The 13,158-nt window shown below is 42.4% G+C and overlaps 1 protein-coding gene and 1 long non-coding RNA gene across 3 annotated transcripts in view; both read left to right on the top strand.

Moving 5' to 3' along the window:
- The window catches only part of zbtb16b (zinc finger and BTB domain containing 16b), a 44,703-nt gene extending 41,997 nt beyond the window's left edge, over positions 1 to 2,706 (top strand). For both annotated transcript variants that reach the window (XM_061781290.1, XM_061781291.1), the window contains exon 7: positions 103 to 2,706. In XM_061781290.1, coding sequence (XP_061637274.1) covers positions 103 to 332 — 230 coding nt within the window. In that variant the 3' untranslated portion in view covers positions 333 to 2,706. The remainder of the gene's footprint in view (positions 1 to 102) is intronic.
- A 3,872-nt stretch (positions 2,707 to 6,578) lies between these two features.
- On the top strand, positions 6,579 to 8,068 carry LOC133481807 (uncharacterized). The gene is made up of 3 exons (XR_009789618.1): positions 6,579 to 6,702; positions 7,301 to 7,525; positions 7,611 to 8,068. It is a non-coding gene; the product is annotated as an uncharacterized LOC133481807 (long non-coding RNA).
- The last annotated feature ends 5,090 nt before the right edge of the window (positions 8,069 to 13,158 follow it).

Below are 13,158 nucleotides of genomic sequence, written 5' to 3'. Positions count from 1 at the left end.
ACCACATTAAATACACACTGGACCGAAATGGGGGACTTCAATTGGCTCTTCTCTGCCTGCCTCTTTACAGAGTCTAATGTATTGTTAAATAAATATTTCCAGGTGAGAAGCCATTTGAGTGTAAGCTGTGTCACCAACGGTCCAGAGACTACTCTGCTATGATCAAGCACCTGCGCACTCACAACGGCGCGTCTCCGTACCAGTGCACCATCTGCCAGGACTTCTGCCCGAGCCTGGCCGCCATGCAGAAGCACATAAAGGGCCACAAACCGGAGGAGGTGCCGGCCGACTGGAGGATAGAAAAGACGTATCTGTACGTCTGTTACGTCTGAGCAGGTCTTGGACCCGGGGGCATAGACGAAAAGTAGTGGGTGAAAACCTTGCAGAGTCAATCGTGCTGACTCTTGCTGGGTCAAATATAAAAATGCAACGTAGAGAGATGTTATTCTGGGAGAGGCAACATGCTCGTGCTGAAACAAACAATAACAACATTGATTTATGACATAATTTGTGCCATTTAATAATAATAATACTGTTTGGTGACCACATCCAGTCTTTATAACACTAGTCCAAAAATGTGTTAAAACTGTGAAAAAGTTCAGAGATGCAAAAAGGAGGTGACATCAGCCATCACTGGCTGGTAGACTTGATTCAATTGAGATTCTATGTGAGAATATTCAATTTCCTTAAACATAACTCACAGTTTTCCACACAAACATGGTGAGTGGCAGTTGCTCTTTCTTTGCCATTTTTAAGGGCTTTTTTTTTCAAGATTTCAGGGCTGCAAAGACGGCTAAAGACGTAGACATTGAGAATAGAGAAAAATGTGTCTGCTGGTCAAAAACGTCCACTATGTTTTCATTTTTGCCATTGAAAAAGCTGTGAATGGCAATCTTTCTGAAAAAAACTGTAAGGTGTAAACATACCCAAACTAAGGATTAAGGCATTTGACGTCCGATTGATTGTTACTTTGCCATCCAAATAGCTAAAGAATGCTGGTTGTAAAAAAGGGATATAAAAGATTGGCGGTTGTCTGATTGTTGCACTGTTAAAAGTCACCTTTAATAAGGTGGATCAAAGAATAATTTTTGACTGTCACTCAGTTTGATAGTAACAGTGTCTGGGCTTGCTGACCTGTCTGAGTGGCTCCCTTGATTGTGTTGTTGAAAACCTAGAACTAACGATTCCACGAAAGCTTGATTGCCCACATCATTGTCTCCCCTCGTCTGTGACTGTTTGTTTTTCCTTGCGGTTGTCTTTATTTTAGTTACTGCGCATGTAATTACTTGAATGGCTGCCATGTTTTTGACCGCACAACACGTGATCTCTATAATTGTTCCTTCTTGCGGCGGGTGGCGTCATGGGTTTCGAGGTAGCAGGCTTCTATTTCATTTAGTGTAATTGTTTTGCTATTTAAATGTGGTTTTTTTTGTTTGTTTTTTTACCAAATATGTGCTGGTTATTACCACCACTTGGGATAGTTTAAGGTAGAGCGAGCTCTACTCCACCATTTTCCGTTTGTTGGTAAACTGTTAATCCGTCTGTGGGCTTCATTTCCTAAAAATGACCGTCACTATTTAAATGGTCAAACAGTGTAAGAAAAAAATGTAGAGGCTCAACTTGGCTTTGACGTGTTTTTTTTTTGTTTTTTTTTATCATCGTCTATAATTAGATGTCTTATAAATCACAGAACTGTTAAAAATAGAACATGAAAAGCAGTTGGTTTTTTTTAATCTATATATATTTAAAGAAAATCCAGACACGTGGCGGTTAGTGTCAGTTGTGTTGTACAGTACGTGTCATGTACAGACTGTCCTGCGTTGTTGTTTCCTGTGTGAGCCTAACACGGGCCTTATAGAGTTAAACATGTTGTATTTTTGTACCACAGTAATTTGCTGTCTTGTTTACATTTGGTATCATTTGAGAAGCATCTTTAACGTGTGTTTTATACATCTCCGATAAAAAAAGAAAAAAAAGGCCCCTCTCCCTTGTGCCTCTTTTTTCTTAGTGGAGTTGACATGCTTGAGTATGTGGGTCTGTGCTATTGGTGTTATTTTTGTTTCTCGCTCCCAAATTTGAGATGATATCCATGTCTCGGAACATTGCAAATGGAAGCAACATACTGTGACAGTGATGCTGACACTCTGATGCAAGTTGCCAGCAAGAGCGATGCAAAAAACTCTTAAATTGAGTTGCCGTCAAGAGTAAAGATAAACTGTGGTGTGTTTCTGGAGTGAAAACACAGTGTACAACAACACAGCCTGGCAACTTGATGCCATGACACACATTTACTGTATCTATGCTGAACATGCACTACAACCAGTTTAGTCAGTGGACCAAAAAAAATAGAGCACTTTTGTTTTAAATGTTTTTTTTTTTTGTTTTTTTTAAATCTTTCTATGTTGTGATAATGCAGATGTCCTTTTATTTGGTGTGTCCTACAAGGCTGTGATTCGCATCGTTTAGATATGTCGATGTCTGTCTACCTCAGGGCCAGGTCAAAGCTTGAGCTGGTGTCCAATCAGGGTTGTTCTTCTTGCCATGTGTGCAGTAAAATCCCTCCTCATTGCAGATTTTTAACACCCGTGTGTGAAAGTGTTCTCCCAGTGTGGATTCAGGCACAACTCTGTACGCGTCAGTGTTCGATGGCATGGTCAAAAAAAAGAGGAAAAAAAAAAAAGAATTAAAACAATTTACTATTCTATGCATTCTGTCTCTTCTGTCTGCTGTCTGATCACCAAATGTATTTAAGCATGTGAAATGAAGTTGCATTATAAGTCATTTCATTTTAAAGAAAATGCAGCTGTATGCAGTGCGGACCATTCCAACATTAGAAAGTGTCTTGAATAATCTACACTATATCTACTATGATACATTTTACCTAAAGTTCTGTAAAATTTGTGGGGAAATGATTAGAAATATTAAAGTATAAAAATGCACAAACTGAGGACTCCCCAATAATGTCAATGACAAAATAGATATTCTCTCCAGTTACTGTAAGTAAATAAACACCACAATAGACCATACTGTTAGTGAACAATAGGCGCCAGGGTACATCTGGGTGGCAGAAAGTGATTGAGTATGGCTGATTTGAACTGAAAAAAAATGGCAAAAACTTCTGTTTGTGTTGTACCGCCAGATATACCCCAAAAGCATAGTGATTTTCTGTTTACTCCCCCCCAAAAAATCTAAATTCATCCAGTGGAAAATGTGGGTGAGGTGGATAAATTGATTGGATGTCGTAAATACAGTGGGTACGGAAAGTTTTCAGACCCCCTTAACCTTTTCACTCTTTGTTATATTGCACCCATTTGTTAAAATCATTTAAGTTTATTTTTTTCCTCAATGTACACACAACACCCCATATTGTCATAAAAAATGAATTGTTGACATTTTTGCTGATTTATTAAAAAAACGAAATACTGAAATATCACACAGCTATAAGTATTCAGACCCTTTGCTGTGACACTCATATTTAACTCGGTCGGGTGTCCATTTCTTCTGATCATCAAGATGGTTCTACACCTTCATTGGAATCCAGCTGTGTTTGATCATACTGATTGGACTTGATTAGGAAAGCCACACACCTGTCTATATAAGACCTTACAGCTCACAGTGCATGTCAGAGCAAATGAGAATCATGAGGTCAAAGGAACTGCCTGAAGACCTCAGACAGAATTGTGGCAAGGCACAGATCTGCCCAAGGTTACAAAAACATTTCTGCTGCACTTAAGTTTCCTATGAGCACAGTGGCCTCCATAATCCTGAAATGGAAGACGTTTGGGATGATCAGAACCCTTCCTAGAGCTGGCCTTCCGGCCAAACTGAGCAATTGGGGGAGAAGGTCAGTAGTGGTATAAAATGTATCTTGAAATGATCCCCCTGGGCAAAATACACATTGTAACATTATGAATCAGTTGATTATCAGAGCAAAACTGCAAACGCCACAGCCTAGGTTGTGGTGTTTGCTAAGGGGAGACCTGCTAACCATCAAGGAGGCTACTCCGGACTTTCTGTCACCAACTTTCGCAAATCCGCTCAGTTTTTTCCCCGAGTTACTCACCGGAGTGGCGTCCGCGGTTTTCGGCGCATGGAGACGGAAGCGGCGCCACAGAGGGAAACGGGCCGGCATTCAGGTGAAACTCCGCAAGAGAGGACACAGATTGGCGTTCCCGTCGATCCACCTCGCGAATGTACGCTCCCTACCCAACAAAATGGACGAGCTTCATCTTCTGTTAAAGACCAGTAAAGACTTCGGACGTTCCGCGGCCATGTGCTTCACGGAGACCTGGCTTTGCGACGCTGTACCCGATTACGCCGTCATGCTTCCCGGCTTCCACATTCATCGAGCGGACCGCGACATGGAATCATCGGCGAAAACAAAGGGCGGCGGGATATGCCTCTATATCAACGAAAAATGGTGTACGGACGTCACGGAGCTCAGCACACACTGCAGCCCGCATTTGGAGTCGCTATTTTTAAACTGTAAACCATTCTACTCGCCACGTGAGTTCGCATCGTTCATACTGGCTGGAGTCTACATACCGCCTCAAGCCAACACGAACGCCGCACTGCTAACGCTCGCCGAACAAGTCAACGAAATTGAAAAAAAACACCCGGACTCACCCCTCATTATTCTCGGGGACTTTAACAAAGCTAAACTCAACCACGAACTCCCTAAATACAAGCAGCACATCGACTGTCCTACCGGGGAAAATAATACTTTAGACCACTGCTACACTACGGTAAAAAACGCATACCGTGCTATACCTCGTGCAGCCCTGGGCTCGTCTGATCACTGCTTAATTCACTTAATACCAACGTACAGGCAAGAACTTAAATGCGCGAAGCCTACAGTGAAAACAGTGAAAAAGTGGACCAATGAAGCCAAGATGGAACTTCAAAGCTGTTTAGACTGCACAGACTGGAGTGTCTTTGAAAATTCAGCTGGCAGCCTGGATGAATATACGGACACTGTCACATCCTATATCAGTTTCTGTGAAGAGGTTTGTGTACCAACAAAATAATTACGCACATTCAACAACAACAAGCCGTGGTTCACTGCTAAACTTAAGCAGCTTTGCCAAGCTAAGGAGGATGCATATCAGAGCGGGGACAGGGCCCTGTATAATCGAGCTAGAAACCAGCTGACTAAAGAAATTAACATTGCAAAGAAGATCTATGCAGCAAAGTTGGAAAATCAGTTCAGCGCAAACGACTCTAAATCAGTCTGGCATGCATTCCAATCGCTGACTAATTACAAGCGACGATCCCCCCAAGCTGAGAACAATAGTACACTAGCCAACGACTTGAATACCTTCTACTGCAGATTTGAAAAGGACAGTTTCACACCACACACCCAACCGGCCACACCCGCGACCACAATCACACCTCTGACTTCTGCGTTAACCATCCATGAACAGGATGTGAGACGCATCTTCAAACAACAAAAGATTAACAAAGCGGCAGGCCCGGACCATGTGTCCCCATCCTGCCTCAAAGTCTGCGCGGACCAGCTCGCTCCAGTCTTCACTCAGATCTTCAATAGATCTCTGGAAATGTGCGAAGTTCCATCCTGTTTCAAATGCTCCACCATCACTCCAGTCCCCAAGAAACCTGCAATCTCGGGTCTGAATGACTACAGGCCTGTCGCTTTGACATCTGTGGTCATGAAGTCCTTTGAACGTCTCGTGCTGGACCACCTCAAGAGTGTCACAGGTCCCCTGCTGGACCCCCTGCAGTTTGCCTACCAAGCGAACAGGTCTGCGGATGATGCAGTCAACATGGGACTGCACTTCATCCTAGAACACCTCGACAGTGCAGGGACCTACGCGAGGATCCTGTTCGTGGACTTCAGCTCAACGTTCAACACCATTATCCCTGAACTCCTTTCATCCAAGCTTCTCCAGCTCAGCATCTCACCTGCCATCTGCCAGTGGATTTACAGCTTTCCGACGGACAGGACACAGCACGTCAGGCTGGGGGAGGCAACCTCATCCACACGCAGCATCAGCACTGGGGCGCCCCAAGGTTGTGTCCTCTCTCCGCTGCTCTTCTCTCTCTACACGAACGACTGCACCTCAGCGAACCCGACTGTCAAACTCCTGAAGTTTGCAGATGACACCACTGTCATCGGCCTCATCAAGGACGGTGACGAGTCTGCATATCGACAGGAAGCGGAGCGGCTGGAGCTGTGGTGCGGCCGACACAACCTGGAGCTGAACACGCTCAAGACTGTAGAGATGATCGTGGACTTCAGGAGGCATCCTTCGCCACAGCTGCCCCTCACGTTGTCCAGCTGCCTTGTGCCAACCGTCGAGACCTTCAAGTTCCTGGGAATTACAATCTCTCAGGACCTGAAGTGGGCGACCAACATCAACTCCGTCCTCAAAAAGGCCCAGCAGAGGATGTACTTCCTGCGGCTTCTGAGAAACCACGGCCTGCCACCGGAGCTGCTGAGACAGTTCTACACAGAGGTCATCGAATCAGTCCTGTGTTCTTCCATCACAGTCTGGTTTGGTGCTGCTACAAAAAAGGACAAACTCCGACTGCAACGGACAATCAAAACTGCTGAAAGGATTATCGGTACCCCCCTACCCACCATTGAGGACTTGCACGCTGCCAGAACTAAGACAAGAGCGTGCAAAATCCTCTCGGACCCTCCGCACCCCGGTCACTAGCTCTTCCAGCTCCTTCCCTCAGGTAGGCGCTACCGATCAATGCAAACTAGAACTAGTAGACGTTCCAACAGCTTCTTCCCTCTTGCAATCAACTTCTTAAACAGCTAACCTATAATTCCATTACAACAAGCTGGCAATTTTTTTACTTGAGTTCGTTGTCACATTTCTGTGGGGCCAATTATGTATTTCTCGTGCACTCACTGTAGTTGTCTCGCCATGCTGCACTATTTGCATATACTGGCCACTCATGCCAGAGTAGCATCTGCTCCATTTGCACACTGATTGAGGAGTATCTGTAACATTTGCACAACCAACATTGTCCCAGATTATCGCACTCCTCGTCACATTAAACCACATACACTCCTTGAAGTCTCAGCGCCCTTTGCACAATGGTCATTGCACCGGACTATTGCAATATTAGTCATTCGAACTGCTCTAAGTGCTAGAGGACTCTGCATCTTTTTGCACAATTGTTTTTTGTCAATGTCTTTATGTCTCCAAAGTGTTCTGTAAATTGACTGTCTGTTGTACTAGAGCGGCTCCAACTACCGGAGACAAATTCCTTTGTGTGTTTTGGACATACTTGGTAAATAAAGATGATTCTGTTTCTGATTCTGAAGAGCCTTGGTGAGAGAGGTAAAGAAGAACCCAAAAATCACTGTCGCTAAGTTCCAGAGATGCAGTCGGGAGATGGGAGAAACTTCTAGAAAGTCAACTGCAGCCCTCCACCAGTCGGGGTTTTATGGCAGAGTGGCTCGACGGAAGCCTCTCCTCAGTGCAAGACACATGAAAGCCTGCATGGAGTTTGCTAAAAAAAAAAACACCAGACAAGAAACTCCAAGAAGGTGAGAAATAAGATTCTCTGGTCTGATGAGACCAAGATAGAAATTGTTGGTCTTAATTCTATGTGGCATGTGTGGAAAAAACCAGGCACTGCTCATCACCTGTCCAATACAGTCCCAACAATGAAGCATGGTGGTGGCAGCATCATGCTGTGGGGGTGTCCTGGACGAAAACCTTCTCCAGAGTGCTCAGAACCTCAGACTGGGCCAAAGGTTCATCTTCAAAAAAGACAATGACCCTAAGCGCACAGCTAAAATAACGAAGGAGTGGCTTCAGAACAACTCTGGGACTGTTCTTGAACCCTGACTTAAACCCAATTGAACATCCCTGGAAAGACCTGAAAATGGCTGCCCACCAACATTCACCATCCAACTTGACAGAACTGGAGAGGATCTGCAAGGAGGAATGGCAGAGGATCCCCAAATCCAGGTGTGAAAAACTTGTTGCATCATTCCCAAAAAGACTCATGGCTGTATTAGTCAAAAGGGTGCTTCTACTAATAAATCTGCATAAGCGGTAGAAAATGGAAGTTTTTTTCTGCCAATATGGGGTGCTGAGTGTACATTAATGAGGAAAAAAATGTACTTAAATGATTTTAGCAAATGGTTGCAATATAAAAAAGTGAAAAATTGAAGGTGGTCTGAATACTTTCCGTACCCACTGTAGCTGTATAGAGAAGATTGCAACACTGATTTAATTGCCACTTCTAAATGGACAGACTGGGAACCAAACCGATTGGTTTATGGAAGACCTTTTCTCACAGGTATAAAATGTTTGGTTGGGTTGTCTTTGAGTAATTTAGCATATCATAAAGACTAGCCTGCTCGCTAACGACGGCTCTTCTACGCACTATCCATTCCACCATCAAAAGAGCATTTCTGTGCCAATAATCCAAGTAACAGAAAAGTCAATTAGCCAGTCCTTCAATGATCATGTTAGCTATGTCTGAATTAACACTATGTCGATCTTCAAATCAACTCAGGTGATGAAATGTAAATTATGACCAGTATTCTGTGTCCCTTGGAAGCAATTTACCTCATGTAACATCTTTTTGACTGACACTTCACACATACAAAGTACAGAGGTAGAGAAGAAGGCTGGAATGATGACTGAAGCCATTGACCCCGTTTCCTCAAATTTCAAAGTGGTGCCACCCGGAAGTACGTGAACCACAAACTGGTTATTTTGTTGCTTCCCTGGTACAAAATAACTAACTAACTAAAATTACAGTACGTAGACGGCAGCCCTCTACTAAGGATATAATGTAAAATGTTCAAAATATTTTGTTTGTTCATCTGTTTATAAGTAATCAGGCTGCTTTTCAGTGATGGAAGACAATCAGTGGTGTGCATGTGGTACCTGGGCCTTCAGTGGGGACTTACCCAACTTAATCCAACCACATTGTCATTATAGAAATCATCAACATTGAACAATAACACAATATAACTGCAAATACATGTTTTAGAGCAGTTCAGAATCAATATTTATCTGATAACATGACAAAAACAAAAACATTTGAAGACATCTTACTCACCAGAGATTCTGATTTTCATGTTTTAATTTGTGCAGATCGCTACAGACATCTTTTGCTCATCAAACTTGGCTGTACCAAGTTTTTCTTTTCTAGAGCATTGAACATTCTGACATTATTGTGGGCCAGGTAGCTGGCCCTATGAGGCGAACTTGAAATCTGATTGGTTAAAGAAACAGTCGGATAGTTGAATAAGTTATATCGGCCAGCACAACTGATTCTGAAGGCCTCGGGCAGGTGAGGTTTGGTCACAACACAGAGTCTGAAATATTAATGGCCAAAACAGCTACAGTCTACATATAGTACTGGAGGGCAGCCAAAAAGAACACTACGAAATGGAGAACAGACTTCACAAAGTAATAAAATGTCAAAGAACAAATATTCAAATTTACGTTGTAAATATAGGTCAGTGCTTTCGATAGTGTTCGTGTCAGCAGAGAAGGCCTTGCTGGCCCTGACGACCACCAATGAAGACAATACAAATGGATGAATTTTTACATTTTGATGACTCAACAATAACAAGAAACATCAGCAAAATGCTGGTGAGTTCAAGACAGTTATTCCTTTACCCTAATAAATGTCTTCAGCTACTCCTAACCTTAGTCTTGATTATATAGTATATATTTGGAGTAATCTTCACATCAGGTATTGTCATCAATATGGGGATATGGTGACTAAAATGCTGTCAGCCACTGCTGCAGTCCTGCTAATTCAGCCTCAACATTGGGACTTCCACAGCTTTAGCCTTCATCCTGGCAGACAATCCCGTTGATCCCCCCTCCTTAACGCTTTATTGGCTCCTGCAACAAACCATCCCAGTGGCTTATTTGTGTCATGTGGGCCACGTGCAAACAGCTGGAGTTACTCCAGGCTCTGTAGTGACCCCTGATGGCACCATGCCCGAGCCACAGCTGGCCTGCGTCTTAATCCAGATGTGGAAGGAGCTCAAAATTAGTGTAGTGAGACTCCCAAAGCTCCATGTGCAGCACAGTGAGAGTGGCAAAGCTCAGTCAGACTTCTTAATTACAACTGCTGGCAGCAGTTACTGTATGTTTTTTTCCCTCACTCTGCCAATGTTTTCCTAATACCTTTAAGACCGTGCCATGATGTCCTTCGGATACCTTCTCCATCACACAGTGTTCTCATAAAGTTAAGCTGTGAAATGAGAGCAAATCTACTTTGTCACAAAATGACAACACAACCTAGGCTGTGGCGTTTGCAGTTTTGCTCTGATAATCAACTGATTCATAATGTTACAATGTGTATTTTGCTCAGGGGGATCATTTCAAGATACATTTTATACCACTACTGTCCCTCTACACACTGTACAAGAGCATCGTGTAAAGGTTAGAGTCATAGAAGTGAGATTCCAGTTTAATACGGCTGAGGAGACTTTGACCTTTACTCAAAAAGTAGGTATCTCAACCCTGTGAGGCATTTTTGTCACACAATTCAAATGTAACACAGTTGGAATCAAATGTAATACTTCTTACCAATCTGTAAGAAATTATATTTGCTTTTTAGTCCACTAGATGGTAGTGACTTCCCACACAAAGATGGGAACACCCTCTCGAGAAGCAATTTCATAGGATGTATTAAATAGATTTGCTGAGAATGTTTTCCTTTGGTGACACGTATTAACACAAAACGAATGAACCTAATATGACAAGTCAATACTTATTGTGTTGTGTTTTTCAGTATATTTTGATGATAATATACAGTAATATCCTAGCCTTGTTGTTTTATTTACTGTATTGTGATGCGAACACAGAAGGGTGCCAGTGATTGCAAAGATGAAAATTGTGAAGATGACCACAGAATCACAATTTTCCACTGTCCCCTTCAGTAAAACAAACAAACAAAAAAGTTCATAATGTATTGTGGTTTTACTTTGGAGGTTACACTTGTGCAGTGCTTCAGCACAAAAGCAGTTCCGCGCGTTCGACTCCAACTTTTTAGCACATTTTTTCACTGCTATGAATCAAAGTGTTTATTTTGTGTTAATACATTTAGATTTCAAATGTTGCCACATAGTTTATGCAGCTAAGTAAATGCCATTTTCACTGCTCTGTTTTCTCTTGATACTTTACAGTAAGGGTTAGTTTCCCCCCCCCCCCCCCCGCCCCCCCCCCCCCCCCCCCCGATCAGGGACCATTATAAAGACCTCCGCAGACTAAAATAAATTAAAAAATACAGTGGAACCTCGGGTTACGAACTTAATTGGTTCCGTGACCCCTTTTGTAAGATGACTGAAACGTTCATAACCCTAGGTAATGTTTCCCATTGAAATGAATGGAAATGCAATTGATCCGTTCCAGCCCCAAAATAAAATTATACAGTGGGTACGGAAAGTATTCAGACCCCCTTAAATGGTTCACTCTTTGTTATATTGGAGCCATTTGCTAAAATTGTTTAGGTTAATTTTTTTCCACATTAATGTACACGCAGCACCCCATATTGACAGAAAAAAATGGAATTGTTGAAATTTTTGCAGATTAAAAAAGAAAAACTGAAATGCCTCGCTCACGCTATCACCAGCGAGCGCTTTCTCATTTTTGTCAGTCTAAGAGAGAGCAAAAAAAACAACAACAAAAAAGATACATTGCCTACCTTAGTTGGCAAGTAGTTGCATGACAAACAGTCAATGATGGTTACAACAATGCACAGATACTGTATTTCTGTTCATCTATGGAAACTGCTTCCTAACACTACTTTTAGCCGTTTCCCTTTTAAGTTGGGTGCCATTCTGACTGTTTAGCCCTTTAATTTTTTCAAAAAGGTTCCGGGCGACGATAGCGCACTTCTTCCGTCTTCATTCATAAAATGGCGGCTGCTGTTCGCATTTGGATTGGTTAAATGTGCATACAATATTGGCGGAACTTCTGCTTAGCTAACACCTCCATGTAGCGCTATATAGACATGGTTACGCCAACATTAACCGTTCGTTGTTTGTAACCCTAACCCTAAACTAAAAAAATGCTATAATTCAATAAATAACATACATAAATAGTATTTTTTGACAAAAATAAAATGATTTTGACTTTTTTTTTTCAACGTCAATCACAAACGCTATTAGATTTGTGATTCAATTATCGAGGATGTGGAGGCGCAACTTTCGCCTAGAATAGTTTTCTAGCTTTCGGTGCGGAGCAGACAGCTAGTTTTCAGCTGACATCCAAGCGTTATGCACAGAGTCAATGATTGTCACGCAGCGCATAGAAGCACAAGACACAAACCGTGTGCGCGTGCGTGCATGCGTCCGTAAAAGCCCTTTTACACTGCATTTTGAATGCCGTGTTCATGCCGTTCAAAACGCAACGCTGCGTCAAGTTGGCCATTTACCATTATGGCGCTGCGCCTTGACTTGAAATGCTTTGTTCTTTTTTAAACTATCTTTATTTAACAAAATTTCAACGATAGACTTGAGTTGATAGCATTGCTGTGGCGTCAGACAGCGCATCCAATAATAAAAAAAAAGCCCAAAAAAATCTACTCTTACCTGTGAACCCTTTTCGAGGATTGTAGAAATAAAGAAAAGGAACAGATTTTGTTGTGAATTTTCACAACAAAGTCCCTTCCTCTTGTGGGGTTACATACCTCCAACAAGGTTAAGAACCACTGAACTAGAGGTAGGTTTTCTACAACAATTTTGTACGTAACCCGAATTGTCCGTATACAGAGGTGTTCGTAACTCGAGGTTCCACTGTACAAAGCAACAATCATGTTTATTACTAGTAAATACAGTGTGTCCCAAAAGTCACTACAACATTTCTTTTTCCTACAGTATGTTGTTTCATATATTATTTGAACAGACTGAACAGAACACATTATTTGAATGCTGATGGCCTATCAGCATTTGGCAGCTTAGGTTTTGAAGTTTTTGTTAGCATATCATACCCTTGCCCATGGCTTGGCAATTGAAATTGGAGCAGGATTGCATAATTGTCGCCTGGCAAGAAGTGCAGCCTGAACGTCTTCAGTGTTTTTAATCAGTGGCGGAAGTAGCAGGTCTTCTTCTGCGTCGTTTGTCAAGAATAGATCCTTTTTGAGAAACTTGCCCATGGATAGGTGAAATCATACCGCTTGTACTTGAAGCAGAGTGAT

The sequence above is a fragment of the Phyllopteryx taeniolatus genome, chromosome 8, assembly GCF_024500385.1.
Source record: "Phyllopteryx taeniolatus isolate TA_2022b chromosome 8, UOR_Ptae_1.2, whole genome shotgun sequence".
Classification (NCBI taxonomy): domain Eukaryota; kingdom Metazoa; phylum Chordata; class Actinopteri; order Syngnathiformes; family Syngnathidae; genus Phyllopteryx; species Phyllopteryx taeniolatus.
The sequence above is the reverse complement of the archived record's forward strand: the minus strand, read 5'-3'. Positions and strand labels throughout refer to the sequence as shown.